The 21,529-nt window shown below is 37.4% G+C and overlaps 1 protein-coding gene across 4 annotated transcripts in view; it reads left to right on the forward strand.

Moving 5' to 3' along the window:
• Positions 1–20,103, forward strand: part of SPIN1 (spindlin 1) — a 75,819-nt gene extending 55,716 nt beyond the window's left edge. For all 4 annotated transcript variants that reach the window (XM_045562345.1, XM_045562347.1, XM_045562346.1 and 1 more), the window contains 3 exons: positions 8,630–8,883; positions 13,259–13,492; positions 16,431–20,103. In XM_045562345.1, coding sequence (XP_045418301.1) covers positions 8,630–8,883; positions 13,259–13,492; positions 16,431–16,630 — 688 coding nt within the window. In that variant the 3' untranslated portion in view covers positions 16,631–20,103. The remainder of the gene's footprint in view (positions 1–8,629; positions 8,884–13,258; positions 13,493–16,430) is intronic.
• The last annotated feature ends 1,426 nt before the right edge of the window (positions 20,104–21,529 follow it).

A 21,529-nucleotide genomic window follows, 5' to 3' on the forward strand; every position in this document is an offset into this window, starting at 1 on the left:
TGTTTTATTTTGATAAATTTCCCGACTTGAACTCAGTGGGATGGTGAATACCCCATGTGGTAAGGTGTTGGCATATATTGCCAAATTGATCATCGAAAACATTGTATCTATTTTATAAGCAGATAGAAAATAGTACTTCACCACAATTTACATTAAAACAAATCATCAGTGTTTTAAGTTTTTATTTATTTATTTATTTATTTATTTATTTTGAGACAGAGTCTCACTCTGTTGCCTGGGCTAGAGTGCCGTGGCGTAAGCTTAGCTCACAGCAACCTCAAACTCCTGGGCTCAAGTGATCCTCCTGCCTCAGCCTACCGAGTAGCTGGGACTACAGACATGCACCACCATGCTCGGCTAATTTTTTCTATATATTTTTTAGTTGTCCAGCTAATTTTCTTTGTATTTTTAGTAGAGATGGGGTCTCACCCTTGCTCAGGCTGGTCTCGAACTCCTGAGCTCAAACGATCCACTCGCCTTGGCCTCCCAGAGTGCTGGGATTACAGGCGCGAGCCCGGCCAGTATTTTAAGTTTTTATTACTGTTAACATAGAAAGGTCATTCTAGCAGCAGACCAGGAACACTGAGAAATTTCTAGAAGCTCTAAAGCAGATGAGAACACTTTTTTTTTTTTTTTGAAAAATCAAAGCTAAGATGAGGAATGCTAGTGCAGGAAAAATAAGACCTCCAAAAAATGAATATTCAAAACAGATCTGGAATACTGCCAGCGTCGTAGATAGCAAGGGCAGGGTGCAATCACCAAAGTTATTAAAGGGTAAGAAAATTAGACAGTGTTGGCAATGGCTGAAGATGCTTGCTCTTGATTTCAAGTCATCTCTTACTTCCTGGCTGCTGGGTACCTACCTGGGTCATGGCTTCTGTTACCAGAACTTGCATTTATTGCTCAGAGGCCAGGGATCCTCACATATGGACTGAAGACATATATTGCAGCCACTTCATGTTGACTTGCATCTACAAATATGAAAAAGAGTCATCAGGCATCTAAGGAACACTAACAGCATGATAGGAAGTCACTAATCATAACAGAAGAGCAAACCTGGAATCACGTAACGCAAAGGAGACCTGACCCTGAAGAGTTCATAGAAGATTCAGGAAAAAAATGAAAATTATCTGCAGATATCAGAAAGCATGTTCGTTAAAAAGAAAAACCATTCATTTTTAAGAAAAACATCTTTTTCAAGATGATAAAGAAAAAACCATTTCTTAGATATTAGGAATATTATATAAGATATTTGATAGGTTGGAAGTAGAGTTTTCATTCAAGAACAGTTGAGCTGAGGATTTCTTCAATATAGAAAGTATGAGAGGGCAGTTGAGTCACGGAGGATTGATACAGAAGAGCTAGCATTTTTCTAATGAGCTTCTAAAAGGGGATGGAAGAGAATAACGATCTAGAATAAACATGGAAGATAATTTTGATCAGCTCTCTACATTGACCCCCTTCTACTGAGGGATAATTAAAAACACATGCCACAAATCCTAGTGCTATTTCAGAATCTAGAAACAAAATTCTAAAACAACTTGAAGAAAAAAAACAGATTCCCCTTAAAGGAACAAGGATCAGATTGGCATCTGATATCTGTAACTCTAGATGATAGAAGAAAATGAAAATATTTTTTCCCCTCAAAGTACTGAAGGGAAAAAGAACCTAACTTGAATACCTAAGCAGTTCAAGAATGAGAGAAAATAATATTTTCAGGCTTGCAAAAATCTAGAAAGTCTGTGTTTCTGAACTCTGAAAGAATTATCCAGAGGATATATCTAGAAAGACAAAATATACATGGGAAGAAAATATGTGAAAATATTAAGCAAAAGCAAACAAAAGCCTTCCTTATTTCTAAATAAGGCAATGTTAAAAAAAAATTATTCTTAATGTAGTAGCAAAATGAAAAATAACAATTTGAAACAAAGCCTAAATTTCAGGAATGCAGAAGTAGTAGCCAGGTAAGGTTTTAATTTTTCAGTCTTTTACTAAGGATTTTTGTTTGGTTTTTCAGTCCTGCTTTGGATAAGAAGAAAAAGTATGAGTTTTGATCAATTGTAGATTTTAGTAGAAACAAGTTTAGGTGTGATATTGGAAATTTAATTGCTGGAAGACTAGATATAAGATACATAGCTTGCATTAGAAGCTTCATTTGGTGCAAAGAAACCTTAGTCATTCTGATCCGTACAGATAAAGGAATAATGAGAGGTAAGGAAGTGAAAACAGAAGGCAAATAGAAAACACAAAACAAAATGTGAAGATTAAGAACTAGGAATATTATTTATCATGGCAAAAGTTAATGATTAAAATTTTTTTTATTAAAAGAAGGTGAGGGCCGGGCGTTGTGGCTCACTCATGTAATCCTACCACTCTGGGAGGCTGAGGTGGGTGGATCACTTGAGGTCAGGAGTTCGAGACCAGCCTGAGCAAGAGCGAGACCCCATCTCTACTAAAAATAGAAGGAAATTATATGGACAACTAAAAATCTATAGAAAAAATTAGCTGGGCATGGTGGCACATGCCTGTAGTCCCAGCTACTCAGGGGGCTGAGGCAGAAGGATTGCTTGAGTCCAGGAGTTTGAGGTTGCTGCGAGCAAGGCTGATCAACAGAGTGAGACTCTGTCTAAAAAAAAAAAAAAAAAAGGTGAGGTCATGTGCAGTGGCTCAGGCACGTAATCCCAGCAGTTTGGGAGGCTGAGGTAGGAGGATTGCTTGAGGCTAGGAGTTTCAGACCAACCTGGACAATGCACTAAGACCCCATCTCTGCAAAACATAAAAAGAAAATTAGCTGGAAGTGGTTTGGGACCCTGTAGTCCCAGCTGTTAGGTTATTAAGTATGGAATGTCATATTTCCTTAAGTACTAAGTTTGACAGTTGATATCTCTGACATTTCACTTTGACATTTTTATTTTTATTGTGAAGGTACATCCTCATTCTTTCAAATGCTCATTTTGACTTGTGATTATCTTTCAATATTTTTTAGAGCAATTTTAGTGAAACCATGGGTAAGTCAAAAATTCATGTTATTTTTGAATATGAGTTCCATCTTAGAACCAATGCAGCGCAGACAGCTCAAAATAGCAAGTGCTTGGAAAGGATGTGGCTTATGAAAGCGTAGTACATTGATGGTTTGAGAAGCTCCATTCTGGTGATTTTAGCCATGTGATTGACCTGAGACCAAGGTGTATAGTGGTAAGCTGAAAGCTGTAGTGGAAGTGAATCCATCTGAACCCACTTGTGAATTAAGGGTTGACGTTATTATTCCAACAATATTGGACCATTTGAAACAAACGGGCAAGGTAAAGAAGCTGAATAGATAGCCACATGAATTAAATGAGCGTCAGAAGAGAAATCATCTGGAAGCTTGCCTTTCTTTGCTGTCACTACATGAAGGCGAACCATTTCTATATTGTATTGTTACGTGTGGTAAAAAATGGATTCTTTTTGACAATCACAAGCATTTGGCACAATGGTTGGATAAAGATGAAGTACTGACACACAGTCCAAAACTGAATGTTCATCAAAAAAAGCTAATGGTATCTGTTTGGTCCAGCTCTGGTTTTATCCACTGAAGCTTCATAAAACCTGGTCCATTGATTACGGCAGATGTCTGCTGCAACCAGTTGGATGAAAAGATGAGGATGCTTGTGATTAAGCAGCCGAGATTGGTCAATAGAGACAGGCCAAACCCCTTGCAAGACAACACTCAACCATGTGTCGCACAAATGGTGCTGCTCAAACTACAGAGGCTAGACTTGGAAACAGTCTGTCCTCCGCTGTATTCACCAGACCTTGCACCAACTGACTACCACTTCTTCCAGGCTTTGGACCACTTCCTGCAAGGAAAAATACTCAATTCTCAACAATCTGTGGAAAATACCTTTTGCAATTTCATCGCCACTCGCTTTAGGCTTCTTTGCTGCTGGCATAAGCAAGCTACCGTTAATATAGCTATTGTTAAAACCGTTTTTAGAGTTTAGGCATACTTTGATTAATTGTGCTGCTTCTTGTTTGAGATATAATAAACTACGCTTTTGATTCGAAATTGGACATTTCATATTTAATGACCAAATACTTGAAAGGCTGCATCACCTGAAACCAGGAGTTCGAGATTACAGTGAGCTATGATTGCCCCAGTGCACTCCATCTGGGCAACAGAGCAATACCTCATCTCTTACAAAAATAAAAAATATTTAAAAAAGAAGGTGAGGATATAAAACTCACTTGGGGGAGGATTGTGCATCCTGGGAGTTAAAGACTATGGAGCCACTTTGAGGAGGACCCCTCCTGGCCAGATGTGAGTCCCTTGTAATGCTCAGAAGAGGAAGGAAACATTTACTCCCCCTGGAGGTGACTGGTATGAAAAGTGTTTATTCTTAAATGTGATTCCAGGCATCTGTCTGGTGCTATCAGGAGCAACTGCAAATAATCACCATTTACAGAGGAATGCTGCTAACAAGTAGAGAAGGGAGGAGCCACTGAACCAGGCATTCTGCTGTTATTGGCTGAGTTTATATTAGTTTTGTTGGAAATCAAGGTGGTAGAAAATTTCCTGATTCTGAATCTAGAAAATAACCCTTTCTGGTTGTCAAAGTTCTCCAGAGAAACAGAACCAATACAGAGAGAGAGAGAGAGTGTGTGTGTGTGTGTGTGTGTATACACCAGGTGGGTGAAGGGGAGGGAAGATTTATGTTCAGGAATTGGCTCACGTGATTATGGGGGCTGGCAAGGCCCAAATCTACCGGGTGGGCCAGCCATCTAGAGACCCAGAGAAGACTTGATGCTGCGGCACAAGAGGGAAGGCAGCCTGGAAGCAGAATCTCCTCTAGAGAGGTTGGTCTTTCTCTTGGATGAGGTCTGTCTACATTGTGAGGGTAATCTGCTTTACTCATGGTCTGCGATCCAAATGTTAATTCCAGCTAAAAAATATTTAATACCTTCATAATGGCATCTTAGACTGATATTTGACCACATACCTGAGTAGTGTGGCATAGCAAAGTTGACACACAAAATTCACCACCATGCTGGTAAAGATGGTGTATGTGCTTATAATTTTGGCGGTAATAATGGAAGGTCTGTGTAAATTACAAAATGGGATATATGATTGAATTCTTTCCTCAGTGAAGTTTGAGAACCAACCTTTGTTGTAAATGTGAAGAAAGCCTGATCTTGTACAGAAGAATGACTCACTAGGTCTTTTGCTTAAAGATCAAAAGAAGATACGTACTTGGTTGTCTGTTTGAAGAAGAAAGTATTGTTAAAAAGGTTTCTTGTATTCGAAAGCAGTATTCTCCTTTACCAGCCATTTTTCTGAAGAGGCCATGGATGTCATTGCGTATTCCTAGAGATTATGAACATATATAGAAATCCACTTTCTTTTGGATCGGGGTAGTGTTAGTGTTTACAAGCTACAGACTTTATTTTTTAGATAATATATATTGGTTCCTTACTGTGGACGATACTGAATTTATCGTTTTGCCTTCTCCTTTCTCTCCATCTAATGTGAGGTAATATCCTTGTCTTCCAAATTTTATAAAGGAGTCAACATGTTTATTATATTTTACAAGTTCTTTCTTCCCATTTTTGAGAGTTGTGTTAATTCTGTAATATCAGAACAGGTAACAGTTATACTTTTCTCTCTGATCCCCACCATTTATCCTATAGGTAAATATATTCATCGCTTACTATCAGTGCTATGCTGAAGCTTCTCTAGGAGTTCCTATATTACCTAAAGGTCATTTTCCTGTAACTTCTTAGGAAACATTTATGAGAACAATATTCTCTGTGTTCTTACAAGTTCATAACAGTTGTATCTATGGCCTTTATAATTGAAGGTCAAATGTATGATTTTTGGCTGATGAAAAAATCTGTGGCTCATATTTTTTTCCCCCCTGAGAACTTTAAGTTTGTTACTTAATTGCCTTCTGGCATAAAGTGTTGTTGTCAAATTCAGTTGTCTTTTCCTTACACATTATTTGGTCCTTTTGCCTGGATGCCCAAAGGATGTTATTTTCTTTCAAATCTGTTTGTTTTACTCTGTCAGTCATTCTGGGTTTGTTTTCCAGGGGGTAAATTTATATATTCAAGTGTTTTATTTCAGGAAAGTTGTTGTGAATTATGGTTTTTAGTACACTTTTCTGTCTCTCTGATTTTAGTTTTTAGGTACTTCTGTTACATAGAAGTTGGAATGTCATATCTGTCACCATTTCTTAATTACGTTTTTGCCCCCATCTGTCACGTGTTCTCATGCATTTCCCTCATGTGCTCCTGTGGTGTCTATTTCCTCTCATGTTCTTCTGGTTTTGTCTTCGTTTCTGAAAAATTTTTCAGATTGCTGGGTGTTTCCTTATTTGTCTGATTTTTCTCACATCTTCTCTTGTCTAGCTTTCTTATTTCTGAGCTTTTTTATTTTTGATATATACTCTTATATTAGGGTTCTCCAGGGAAACAGAACCATTGGGAGAAAGATAAAATGTAAAGGAGATTTGTTATGAAGAATTGGCTCACATGATTATGGAGGCTAGGAAGTCCCATGGGCTGCTTTCTGCAGGCTGAAGACCCAGGAATGGTGGTAGTGTAATTCAGTCCAAGCTCAAAAACCTGAGAACCAGGGGAGCCAGTGGTGTAAGTCCTAGTCCAAGGGCAGGAGAAGACAGAATCCCCAGGTCAAGCAGGCAGGCAGGAAGAAAAAGGAGCAAATTCAGTTTTCTTCCACCATTTGTTCTGTTCAGTCCTCAACAGATTGGATGATGTCCACCTACTTCAGTGAAGGCATCTTCTTTATTCAGTCTGTTGATTCAAATATACAGACTTAGCCAGAAACAATGTTTAATCTGGGCACCCCGTGGCACAGTCAAGTTAACACATAAAATTAACCATCACAGTTCTGGTTTCATGGCTTCATTATCTGCTCAATGTTAGATAGCAATTTTCCTCTAATTGATGGGCATATTTTTCTGGCCTGCCCCAGCTGCTGCTGGTCAGACGCCTTTCAGATAATCGGTCTCTTCCCGTCTCAAAATATCTTTGAATGTTGTCCAGCCACAATCCTTTCCTGAGACTCATGTAAATGAGATTGAGTGAGATGATTCCAGGAGGGCTTTCCTAGCTTCAGGGCTCTAAGGCTGCCTCTTCTATTTCCCTGTGGCATGTTTAAAAATAAGGCCTCTCCATGTAGCCACCTCTGTCATACTTTCTGAGACCTGCTGCCTCTGAACATTCCCTCATTTGTGCCCGAACCTTACCTTTCCCTCACCCTGCAGTCCCACCCTGCATAGTGAGGATTATGTGCTCAGAGCAGGGCTCTGCCTTCCTAGAAGGAAGGTTAGCTGGGTGTTTGCAGAGCATTGAGGGCTTAGGCAGACCTGGGATTTCTGGCCTCATAATCTTCAACCCTGTGAACCGCCCTTCCTAGGCACCCTGGTTAGGCTCACATCCCCCTCTTGAGTTTTTCATTCCAGTGAAGTTGTTTTCCTTTTGGGATGAGTACTTACTGTTGACTCTGGTGTCCCCCTGCCCCCTCTGACTTAGCTAAATTCATGTAATTGGTCTAGAATAAATTATTCCTGCTTAGAATATATGTAATTATAGTTTTAACTATTAAAACCTACAGTGAATCGGTTTTTTAAAAAACTTATTGGTGTTATATGCCAGATCTTAATACTTTTATTCATGGTGTACCAAATGAGTGCTTTCTACCCATAGAACAGTGGGAAGGGAATTCTTTTCAGCCTTCTTAACTTTTTCATTCTTGGCATATATCAACATCTGTATGTTGGTTTTGGCTTTCAGCTTGCATCCAGGCCAAGATGTCACTTGTCTTTGGGTTTTAAGATTTTTCCTAATATTAAGAACAAGGTGTATTATTTGTAAATATATATTTAGATATTTCACTTGCCAATAATTCAGAAATTAGTTAGATGTTGCTCCAATAACTTTTAATATTACATTAAGTATTTGTTGTAAATTTTAGTCTTTAAAATTTGTTTCCTAGAGATATGTTTCCTAGAGAAGTAATGGGGTATAATGCATTGATATAAGTTAGTGTGGACTCCAGTTTAAGAAAAAGTTAAATGTCTAGTTTATTTTTACTATTTAAGCCAGTAGGAGCAGAATTATTCGAGCATTAGATGGGTGAAATTGAATAGTTACATATTTCTTTTTGAATTGAAAGGGATTCATATCATATAAAGCTGTATGCATGTGTAATTATGGTATAATCTATTTCATGTGGTCAGCCCTTTTCTTTTTTTGATTAACTTGGATAACTGTGAATTGATTGAATTCAAGGGAAACTCAGAAAGCTGGAAAAGCTGATGCTTAAGTTGCTACTGACTAGTAGTTTTTTTTCTGCCTGTACACAATTCAGGTGCACAACAAGGTCCTATTGCTCACATACCATGTTACATACTTGTTGATGGAAAAGGGCCTCACTTTTGAGTCACCACTGCTACGAGGGTAGAAGACAACCACCTTGAGTCACCTGAAGCAGAATTGTGGCAAACATGAGTTTGCACATACCTTGGGACCACCTGTAATGAGAGCATGCTAGCCATTAGTTGGGTTGGATCTAGGCGTGTACGTACTTTTGAGATAATACCTTATGTGTGTATATGTGTGAATACAGAAAACATCGGAGCAGTGTGGGGCCGAGCAAACCTGTTTCCCAGCCCCGGCGGAACATCGTAGGCTGCAGGATTCAGCATGGGTGGAAAGAGGGGAATGGCCCTGTTACCCAGTGGAAAGGAACCGTTCTGGACCAGGTGCCTGTAAATCCTTCTTTGTATCTTATAAAATACGATGGATTTGACTGTGTTTATGGACTAGAACTTAATAAAGATGAAAGAGTTTCTGCGCTCGAAGTCCTCCCTGATAGAGTTGGTAAGTTCATTTTAATATTTGTGTATTGTATGTTTTAAAAATGATACTGAAGTGAATGCTTTTTTATTATTTTTTAGGTTATTGATATTTGTACTTTTATTGGAACACAATCACTCCTCCTGAGAAACATTTGATTAAGTCACCTAACACCATAAAAATTGATCCAAAGCAGATGTTCTGAAGCCACAGTTTAAGAAACTGTGTGAGGGATATAAAGATGTATAAAATTTCTCCCTAAGAAGTTTACAATCTGTTAATTTTCTAATATAGTTATTTTTCTAACATTTTTGCTCACTGTTATCTGGACTCTGATGGGTAAGATTATTTATCATTAGCTCAAATATCTCATGTGTTGATTTCATCAGGTACAATTGCTAAGAGAAATCTTATGCATTTATTTTAGAATCTTTATGTGAAGTGTATCTTTTATTGTGTATTATACAAATGACAATTATCTATGCTTTCAGTCAAAATGTAAGCAGCCAAAACATGTGAGCTTTATTATGCATTCTTTATGGTTTGTTTGAATAATGTTTGTGGAAATGAATGGCTCTTCTTTATGTCATACAATGTCAGTTTTGCCTTGTAAATATTCCTTAAGGCGTAAGGTCTAAGTTAAGTAATAATCACTAATTTTATTTTTTTAAGTAGGGTAAGATATACTCAATAGTACTTTTCTCCCAAGTACTTTGAAATGTTTTCTTATTACATTGATGCTGCTATTGCTTAAAATATGGTTTATGCTTTTGGAATAGTCTGTGCCTTTAAAAAATAAAGCTTCAGCAGATCTAGACTTGGGAAAGTAGGGATTTTTGGAATCAAATTGTCAAGAAAAGGAATTAATCTGATCTCCTCCGTCTGTTTTTCTTCAGACTGTGCCATTGTATTCTTGGGACATAAGAGTTTCCCCCAGCAAATTAACTCTCCCATAGCAGCCAGTTACATTGTTTATCTTCTCTTCAGATATCAAATGCTAAATCTTTGCTCATCCTGTATAAACAAAGTTCAGTTTTCACAGAAATCTTTCTTTAAATTTAAACCTTTATTACTACTCCTGAAGGTAATATTAAATCTTCAGTGTTTTCAACATTTTCATCTATTCTTGTTTGACTGAACACCTGTTCTTCCTCTTGATACACATCCTGTATTCCTTCTTGATCTTGACATCAATTTCCCACATAAGAAACTTTAACATATTAAAAATCTTACCTGCAGGACTTAAAATATATTATCCAAACATTTATAGCAATTATTTGTGCTCAATAGTGGTCATGCATTCTTTTTCTGAGCCATAATTTTAGTCTCCACCTCTTCTAGGGCAAGACTAGTTCACTTGAAACTTCCTGCATATTGGTGCGCAGCCTGTGTTTGTCAGTACTTTCGTCATCAGAACAGAAAGCATACAAGTGTCTCTGGTGATGGGATTGAGGGTTACATACTGTTGTTCGTGCTTTTGGATTATCTCAGCTTTCAACAATAGACCTGGATTGCTTTTGTAAATGGTAAAGCAAGTTACAAAAAGAAAGAATCCAAAAATTCTGTGCAAATCAGCAACATACCATGTGCCTAATTCAGTTACTACTAATTTTTGTGTTCACTGTGCTACTTTAGTCTAAAATTTACTTGCCCTTCCTTTATGTTCTATGTAGGAAGAAAACAGTCTTCCCTAATTTGCTTTATGCAGTACATTAGAGTATAGTTATAATTGTGTTTTTTCTTAAGCTAAAGGTAGCAGGGGTGGGAGGAGTCAGTCAGTCAAAAAGTATGTGATGACAGAGCAGGGGTTCCCTCAAGCCCATTTAGGAGGTTTGTGAAGTCAAGATTATTTTCATATTAAGGTATAATAGGCTCGTTTCGTTCTCATTCTTTCACGGTTGCACAGTAGAGTTGCCCTACTGTTTATTTGGAAGGTCTGCATAATTCAGCGAACACAGTATTTTCTATATGAGCAATGCATGATATAACCAAATTACGCATTGGTGAAAGTCATTCAAAGTGCAAGAGACAATTTTTTAAAAATTGTAGGAAAAAACACAACATAAAATTTACTATTCTAACAATTTTTAAGTATACAGTTCAGTAGTGTTAAGTACGTTCACATTGTTATAAAACAGAATTTTTTTCATTTTGTAAATCTGAAACTCTATACCTATTAAACAACAACACTCCTTTTCTCCCTCTCCCTAGCCAGCCCCTGGCAACCACCATCCTACTTTCTGTCCCTGTGCATTTGACTATGGTAGGCAGCTCATAGAGGTAGAATCACACAGTATTTGTTGTTTTGTGTCTGGCTTATTTCACTTAGCATAATGTCCTCCAGGTTCATCCATGTTGTAACATGTGACAGGATTTCCTTTTTAAGGCTGAAAATAATATTCCATTGTGTGTATATACCACATTTTGTTTATCCATTCACCCACTGATGGACATTCGGGTTGTTTTCACCTCTTAGTAAAATGTAAAATTGTGAATAGTGCTGCTGTGAACATGGATGTACAAATATCTCTTTGAGATTTTTTTTTCAATTCTTCTGGGTATATACTTGTAAGCAGGATTGCCGAATCATATGGTAATTTTGATTTTAATATGGTATTTCTAATTTATATTTTCTAAACAGAACTGCCATACTGTTTTCCTCAGTGGTTGCACCATTTTCTAATCCCAGCCACTGTGCACAGGGTTCCAACTCTCCATCTCTCTGCCAGCACTTAGTTTATTTTATAGTGGCCATCCTAATGGATGTGAGGTGATAATGTGCCTTACTGTGGTTTTGATTTGCAGTTCTCTGATAATAAGTGATGTTGAACATCTTTTCATTTGCTTGTTGGCCACTCATATATCATGTTTGGAAAAATGTGTATTCAAGTCCTTTGACCATTTTTAAATCAGGTTATTTGATTTTTTGGTTGAGTAGTAGGAGCTCTTTATAAAATAGTCTGGAGACAAATGAGTTTAAATGTAACAAATACAACAAGTTTATTAATAGTTTCAGATTCTGTGTTGCAACTAACCTTTAAGGAGCTACCATTTGTTGAGTTTTTATGTAATTCCATAGAGGAATATCTAGAATTGTGTGAAAGACAATTAGAATATTCTTTGAACAGCATGTCTTTGTGAGCCTGGATTTTATACATTAACCAAAAAACCAGATCATAACATTGAATGCTGAAAAGCAAACTTTTCCACCTAGTTTTGAACAGAATTATAGAGTAGGGATAGGATTATTGATATACCATTTGGGAGGCCTCTGCTCTCAAACACATGAGCCATCTGATTAAATCATACAACAAATATTGAATTGCTATGATCTAGATACTAGAAACAAGAGAGGAAAGGCCTCTGCTTCCATGGGGAAATACAGGCAAGAAACAAGTAAACAAATGCATAAAATAAGGTAACTTTAGATAATGACAAATGTTATTAAGAAATAAAACTGGGTAATGTGACCAGGATTGGTGGAGCTACTTTTGCCTGGGTGGTCATGGAGAGCCCCCAAGAGGAAACATGCTGTAGCAGGAGCCAGGCCCCTAAAGGGACAGGGGAAAGCATTACGGGTGGAGGAGAGCATACATGGAATGGGAGAGGAGCAGAGTAGCTGAGGTGTAGGCAGTGAGGAGGAAGATGGCAGAGCCTGAGGGCAGAGGCATGATGGCTTAGGGCCTGTGATCCGTGTGAGCAGTTGGGTTGGTTTTCAGATTATGAAGGGAAAGCATGGGAACATTTTAAATAACACAGTCCGATACAAGCATCACACTGACGACCGGTTGGGTGGAGAGTAGGTTGTAGGGGCAGGAGTGAACACCTGTGCCTTAACAGAAAGTGGAAATGAGCTTGATGCAAAATAAACATCAATTTTTAAAAAACCAAATATGTCTTGAATAGGTTAATTTCTAAGTTTTAATTAATGTTCTTTGGTTATGTAAGATGTTACTATAAACGGAGGCAAGGTGAACCGTTTATGGCAATTCTATTTTTGCAACTACTCTTCTGTAAGTCTGAAATTATCTCAAAAGTTTAAAATAACTGTTATACAAACAATAACAAAAAACACTTTATACCTACCTTGAGTGAACAATTAGAAGTTCTGATTTGGGTACAGTACCAAGAACAGATGAGTGTAGAAAAATGAAAAGAAAAAACCAGATTCTCTCAGTTAATTGACTTGGACAAAATACTTCCTGTTGAATCCAACTGTAGGCTGGAACCTAGGAGTTTGTGTTCGGTTTTTGTACTTCTTAAAGCCCTCTCAGATTTTGATGCTTGCCAATATATTGCATGGACAAAATTTCAGGTAGTCTCCTTTAGCGAGTTCAGTCTTCATAACAGATATTCAATGAAACACTTTGTCAACCTTTTTTTCCTTTTAAATCCCCAGCCACATCTCGAATCAGTGATGCACACTTGGCAGACACAATGATTGGTAAAGCGGTGGAACATATGTTTGAGACAGAGGATGGCTCTAAAGATGAGTGGAGGGGAATGGTCTTAGCACGTGCACCTGTCATGAACACGTGGTTTTACATTACCTACGAGAAAGACCCTGTCTTGTACATGTACCAGCTCTTAGATGATTACAAGGAAGGCGACCTTCGCATTATGCCTGATTCTAGTAAGTATATATTGGCAACTTTTATTTTTTATAATTCAAATGAAGTTTGGATTTTAGGACAAGATATTTGATTAGTTTGCAGATGCATTTTATTTTATTTTATTTTTTTTGAGACAGAGTCTCACTTTGATGCCCAGGCTAGAGTGCCATGGTGTTAGCCTAGCTCCCAGCAACCTCAAACTCCTGGGCTCAAGCAGTCCTTCTGCCTCAGCCTCCCGAGTAGCTGGGACTACAGGCATGTGCCACCATGCCCAGCTAATTTTTTTCTACATATATTTTTAGTTGTCTAGCTAATTTCTTTCTATTTTTAGTAGAGACGGGGTCTCGCTCTTGCTCAGGCTGGTCTTGAACTCCTGACCAAGAGTGATCCTTCCGCCTCGGCCTCCCAGAGTGCTAGGATTACAGGCGTGAGCCACCACACCCGGCCCAGATGCATTTTTATTTTGGGACATGTGATTATTATTTTAGTCATGCATAAATATAGGCTGTGAAATTTTTCATCCTCTTACGAATTTTAGATAAGAAAGTGTTAATCAGTTCTGCTTGGGTTCTATAATAAAACAAAGGTTATTTTATAATTACTTTATTAATACAACTATGTATTATTTATTGCTTTTTATCATTTAAAAATAGGTGAAGATATGGGGACCAGTAAAATAAATCCCTGTGTACCTTTCACTCAGCTTTTAACAGTGATTATCTCATTATCAGTCTTTTTTTATCTACTTGTCCCTCAGCTGAATTATTTTGAAACTGATCTCGGGCATCAGTTATTTTATCTGTAAATATTTGAACTTTACTTTAAACCACTGATTTCAGAAAACTGTTAGTTGGGGAACCTTTCAGTACCAAACAGATCACAGGGTCAATGTTTATAGAGACCATTTAACTATTTGCACAAGTAGTCTGTTCATGTGAGGAAGGTAGAAAAGGGTATGACCGGAGCTAATTTCATCAAGCCTGGGTGTTTTTTGTTTGTTTGTTTGAAAAAGACAGCTTCATTGTGATATATACACAAATACGAGCAGTCCTCATCACAGTCAATTTTAGAGCATTTAAATTGCCTCAAAAGGAAACCTCATATCTTTTAGCTATCAGTCCATTATCTCCCAAGCCCCCTTCTTCCCATCACTATGCAGGGAATTATCTACTTTCTGTGTAGATTTCCTTGTTGTGGACTTTCCTGTAAATGGATTATATAGTGTGAGGTCCCTTGTGACTAGCTTCTTTTCACTTAGTACATTTTCATATTTTATCTGTGTTGTATCATGTATTAGTACTTTGTTCCTTTTAATGGCCAAATATGATTCCATTGTTGTATATACCACATTTTGTTTATTAATTTGTTAATGGACGTTTGGGTTGTTTCCACCTTTTGGTTATGAGTAGTGTTCCTGTAAACATTTGTGTACAAGTATCTGTGTGAACTATGTTCTTATTTTTCTTGGGTATATACCTAGGAGTGAAATTGCTGGGTCATGATGGTAACTCTGTTTAATCATTTGGGGGAACTGCCGGACTGACTTTCAAAATGGCTGCACCATTTTACATTCTCAGCAGCAGTGTGTGAGGGTTCTTATTTCTCTGTATCCTCACCAGTCCTCACTGTTAACTGTTTTGATTCTAGCCATCATAGTGAATATGAAGTGGTACGTCGTTGCGGTTTCGATTTCCATTTCTCTGTTGAGTAATGACGTCAAGCATCTTTTCATATACTTACTGGCTGTTTTATGTTTTTGTTTTTTTTTTTTTGGGTGAAATGTCTTTTCAGATCTCCTGCCCATTTTTAAATTGTCTTTTATTATTGGATTATGAGAGTTAGTTTCTACATATTAAGTCACTTATCAGATATGTGTTGCAAATACATTCTCCCATGTTCTTTGAGGTACAAAAGTTTTTAACTTTGAAGTTCAGTTTATGGTTTTTCTTTTGTTGCCTAATGCTTTTTGTGTCACATTTCAGAATGTTTTGCTATATCCTAGGTCATGAAGATTTACAAATCCCTATATTAAGAGTTTCATAGTTTTAGCTCATGTATAGGTCTTTTTTTTTTTTTTTTTTTTGAGACAAGGTCTTGTTCTGTCACCCAGTCTGGAGTGCAGTGGCCTCATCATGGCTCACTGCAACCCCGAATTCCTGGGCTTAAGCTATTGTCCTGGCTCAGCCTTCTGAGTAGCTGGGACTATAGATGCGCCACTGTGCCCAGCTAATTTTTCTGTTTTGTTTTTTCTTTGTAGAGACGGGGTCTCACTCTTGCTCAGGTTTGTCTTGAACTCCTGACCTCAAGTGATCCCTCGCACGTTGCCAGGATTACAGGGGTGAGCTACCTCACCCAGCAATTTCTTTTATTTTGAAACTGGGTTAGAAAGATGATGTAGAATACAGTGCAGTTGAAGGGGAACAGGCTTTAAGGATTCATAGAGTAAAACCAATAATACTTAGGCATATCCTCGGTAATCCCTGTAGGAATTGTCTGCTTTGAAATTCTATTGAAGAGTCACTCCAACTTATTTTTAGTTAATTATAGCTACATTTAGTTAATTATAGCTACAATTATAGCTACAAAAATGATCTAAAGGAATTTTTGGTTATGATTTTCAAAATTTTTTTATATATCTAGTCTGAGTCAGCAAATTATTTTTGTGAATAAAATTTTATTGGATCACAACCACATTCGTTCTTTTATTTATCATCTGTGGCTGCTTTAATGCTACAGTGGTAGAATTGAGAAGTTGGGACAGCAACCATACAACCCTCAAGCCTAAACTTTTTACTGTCTGACCCTTTAAGAAAAGTTTGCTGACCACTGGTCTGGATAATCATGATGAATTCAGAGTAGTAAAATTTAAAAAAAATTATCATGAAAATAAACATGCAAGTTGATGTGTATCTAAAAATTGATTATAAATTCTTCCTTTTTTTCCCTCTTTAAATATAGATGATTCACCTCCAGCAGAAAGGGAACCAGGAGAAGTTGTGGACAGCCTGGTAGGCAAACAAGTGGAATATGCCAAAGAAGATGGCTCGAAAAGGACTGGCATGGTCATTCATCAAGTAGAAGCCAAGCCCTCCGTCTATTTCATCAAGTTTGATGATGATTTCCATATTTATGTCTACGATTTGGTGAAAACATCCTAGATGTCATCATGAACTCTGCCAAATTTGTGGAACTATTAAATGTATAATTTGTAGACATAAAGACTTGATTGCTTTCCAGTTTAATGAAAGCTTAAATGTCCCTGCGAACCCACAATCTCTGCCAGCAGAACTGGTTTTGTTCTGAATAGTACAGATTGATGTGAACACAAAGCATTTTGTGTAAGGAGAACTCCTTCCTCTTAAAAGAAGTCTGTCTGTTTGGAGGGGAGTTACAGGCAAGTTTGGTAAAAGTTAAGCTAGTATCATAGTCATTTAAAACTGTAATAGATCTTAACCATGTTCCCCTTCACTCTAACACTCTTATTCTGCTGCCACAATGCAAGCATAGTTTGGTATTTTTGTTACTGCCTTTTTTTGAGATATATGTATCTATATCTACCTATATGTGTGTGTATGTATATATATTATATACACACGTACACACACCATTGGCAGTCCTTTCTTTGTGGATTGGAATGGGGGTGACATAATTTTCTCCAGTTTAACAGGAGTGCTTGACCCAAATCAGTCCTATTTATGATATTATTGCTTTTTATTTAAAATTAAAATTTGGGCACAGGAAGCACATAAGAATGTTCAGCTTGTTTTGAAAGTCGGAAGTTCAGAGCACCTTTTCTATCTGGAGGCTTTAAACCATAAATCCAAATGTGAATTATTTGTGAACAGTTGATGATCCGCATTAGAATTTTGCAATCTGGTAAGAAATCTGGGTAAAAGGCTGCCTTTAATTCTAAGCTTTGTAATTTGTTTTTTTAGAACAACACTTTATTCCGTAAAATAGAATAAGTGTTTATATGATTTTTTTTGTTTACTCTTAAATCGTAAATACTTTTTAGTAAAGCCCAGGTCCTTGGTCCACATAGTGTAATGTAGGTGTGTATTTTGGACAGCACATTTGGTCCATTATTTGTACAAATCAGTAATCTGGATTTTAGTATATGGATTTAAAAAGGCAACAGTACATCAGTGTGTGTTTGTGGTAAGTTCCTGGAAGAACACAGTGCTTTTATATCAGAAATGTAAGTTTTAAGAGTGGCATTGTTGCCTTCTAACAAGTTCTCTGGGACTTTTTAATTTTTATTACTATTATTGCTGATATATGATTACAGTCAGAAACAACCCCCTACCCCCCGTTTTTCCCCACAGAGAATGTCTAGAAAAATAACAGCTTGATCTCTTGACATCTTTTGTGGTGGTATACGTATGTCCTTGCTCCAGGTGTGCTGTTGATGTGGATTCATTCCACTCAGCGGCCCCTCGGGGTTTGCATGTCAGTGGTGCGTTACCATAGAAGGTCCAGTCGTTTGTGTTCACTTGTGGGTGTAAGTAATAGCAGCCCTTATCCACAGAGTCCTTTCATGGTTTATTCCTGCAAGGTTGTTTTAAACTGAATTAGAACTGCAGATGTGATTGGTTGATCAGCAAAGCAGCTGCTCTCACTTTGTTTTGGAGGAAGCCTGGTGGTTTGACAGCCAGGAGAAAGGCCATATGTGAAACTAGTCTCTTGGGAAGATTGGAAATCTTACCTGTGGTTTGGGTAGAGCCTAAACGTGCATGCTGTCAGTGAAATGCCAGAGGTTTGGGTCAGAGGTCCAAGTGACCTCTGTTGTGGCTGTTCCTGACACTAGAAATCACATACTTTCCAGGCCTCACTGCACATGATTTGCTTGATGTCCATTTTAGCCTTCATAAGGGCTTGTGCCTTGTGCTGTTGGATGGTAACGGCCACTCACCATGTAAACACAGTGCCTCAGTTTTTTGTCCACAGCTGCTGTTGCCCTGTGCCCAGTGCTTCACTGTGGGCAGCCAGGGCCAAGCTTGTGAAAGCAGTGTGATACCCAAAACATAGGTGCTTCTTGTGTATGTGAACAGGTGTTGTTCTGCAGATCTGCTGTGTTTTCCTGTTGACTCTTAAAGAGTCCCTGCATGTAAATCTCAAAGCTGAGCCTGGCTCCCGGAGCCCAGACTGACATTTACAGTACAGGAGTTTGTGAGTGTGTCCAGCATGCACAGACTGTGCAGAACTTGGCATAGTGACTTTGGGCTGAAAAATAAAGTTGATTTTGATCTATTCTGAGGATTGAGTCAATTGAAACATTTCTAGCGTTACCTAATGACTTGCATTGTGGTTTTTCTGCAAGCAACATTAATATACCACACAATCTCCCAGTCTCTAGATGAATGCAACGTCATGATTATGGTGATGTCGATGATGATGACGTTAATTGTTGTTCCATTTATTGCCTTTAGGGCTGAGGGAAGGGGAAGCTTTTTTTTGTTGGGGTTTTTTTTTTCCATCTTTTTCCCCATTCTGTCTTTTTTTTTTTTTTTTCTTTTGGTGGCTTATGCCATACTTAATGACTCTGTGACTAATTCTGCTCCCAAGCCCATGTATCTTGGGCTTCATTTTAGGCTCATGTTTCAGATCTGCATGCATTGCTTGCATTTTTCTGGTATCTGAATGTTGGTTCCTTGTTCTAGGAATTCAACATTAATTTCCAAAATTATCATGGGACTTGTGACAACATGAGACATGAATCTATGTATAAAATTTATCGGCCTTTCTCATTTACCTGCTCTAGTATTATTGTATTGTGTGTGCGTGCGTGTGTGTGATGTCAGGCTGCCACGTAAAACTTCAGAGAAAAATCTTAAAAGCAGACCATCCTTTTTGCATGCTGTATTCTAAGTAGAATGTTCAATGTAACTAACTAAAATTGCATGTTAATGATATTTAGGTTTTTTGGGTTTTTTTTTTTCTTTATTTTTATTTGCTTTCAGTTTCCTGTATATTTGCTTACTGTGCTGTTTTAGTGGTTGTAGGATAAAAATGCACTGGTGAAGCAAATGTAGTGCCAACAGAAGGTGATTTTCCAGTTGTAAATGTCATGCAGCATTTGAAGGGACTGTGCTTTCTTTAAAAAAAAAATCACAGTTCTAAACCAGATTTCATTTCTATTATCGTTTTATGTGCCAAACCGCGAAGTGCATTGGGCTTGAATCTGAACACTGTAGACCCATTAGAAGACTGTTCCGATTGTCACAAATTGTAGTGCCTGAAAACACTCTTAAGCTGATTGTCTTAAAAAAATGAAAGTTCTCCAAAGACAAAACAGGAACAACTATTACAACAAAACTATGGTCGAAATGTCTGTGGTTCCTTGGAAATGCTGCGCTCTTTGTGTTTTCCATCATTAGTGCAGTTTGAATGAATGTGTATAGTTCAGAGGTCTTCGTGTTCACATTTTAAAATTAGGTAAATGACCTCATCTTTCGAGCCTGAATTCATTTTTAATTTTAATTTTATTTTATACAATGTGTAGACAGTTCCCTGTTCTCTGCATTTAGAAGTATACACAATATAAATCTGTTAATTCTGTAAGTAATTTTTATAATTATGATGTAACTCTATCCTATCCTTAAAACATTTAAAATAAACCCTTTATGTGCAACTCCTGACTGTAGATTTTGTGCTCATGAGCAAAATGTGATGTGTTAAAATTGCTTCTGAAAAGTTTTTAAGCCAAGTAACCTTTTTTACCACGTGTAAATGTCAGATACGCATAGAAACAGAAAGGAATAGAATTTTTATTTGATAACATTCAGTAATAACTGAAGGGAGAGGGGACAGTTCAATATCCCACATATATTAAATGTTAAAGTTTGTGATTTGATATTAATGAGAAATTTTAATTTATCATAAGATTTTAAACTTATTTAAGGATTGTTTTAAATAGAATTAAATAATGTGTATTTTATACTTTCACATCTATTCTTGCTTTGAATATTTCTTATAATGCTTTTATTCATGCTTAAATTCCAATCAATGAGATTCTATAGTGAAAAATCTCTATTTCTCAGAGTGAAGGATAAAGAAATGAAGGTAATATTAACACCTATGTGTGTTCTATGTTTTAGCTTCCTTGGTAAATTTAATCATTGAGGCGAAAAGTAGAGTTTATGACATGCTTTATTGAGATGCTTCTGAAAAAAAATGTTTCCCGATTCACTTTGGCCAAAGGATCTCATGTTTAAGTGTAGGATAGGAAAGATTACCTTTCCCCTGTATTTAGGAGAGTGGTTGATATTTGGTGAGGAATAAACACAAACTTGGGCTTTGGGACACCTGGCTTCTAAGGCTTGTGTTGGTGGGGCAGATGTGCTTGGAGACCATGCAGGTGACTGAGTTGGACTTGAGGGCAGGGTCTCCTCTGGCTCTGGTGGAAGAAAGCTGCAATTTGGGGAGGAAATGAGCCATTGGGAAGCACAGATGCTCAAGTTAGTCGAAATTTTCTAACCTTCTTTGCTGAAGGTAGATTGGTCATTGTCTGTCTGTGGTATCTATCAAAGGTACAGCTCAGTAAATATTTGCCCCCCCAAAATAACAAAACAAGTTTAGTCGAAGGTTGGACTTTGATGACTAGTCTTTGTAAACTAGTGAATTAGCCCCCTGTTGAAAGCAGTCATCACTCTTGAAGAAGTAGAGAGATGGGCCTTCCTTTTCATTTTTTCTTCTCTTGGTACATTTAAGCTCTGTGATGATAAAAAGCATTTGACACTAATAAAGCATTTGTAAATGCTTAACAAGTAAGCATGTGTTCTACATGGTATTTCATTTAGCTCTTAACAGTCCTGTGAGGAAGGTACCACTCTTTGCCCTGTTTCACATATGAAGAAGGGGCAGGCGTTGAGTATCTCACCCAGGATTACAGAGGCTATGAGGACTGAGATCTGGATTTTGTGCCCAGGCTCTGAGCTGCTCTTTTAGTGCCTCAGAATTACATTACTTCAGTGGAGTGATTTAAGTAATCTGTAGGGTAATATTTTCTGTGAATAATTTTCTATAACCTTATTTCATAAGCTGATACCTAAAAACTG

Source organism: Lemur catta, chromosome 10, assembly GCF_020740605.2.
Source record: "Lemur catta isolate mLemCat1 chromosome 10, mLemCat1.pri, whole genome shotgun sequence".
Classification (NCBI taxonomy): domain Eukaryota; kingdom Metazoa; phylum Chordata; class Mammalia; order Primates; family Lemuridae; genus Lemur; species Lemur catta.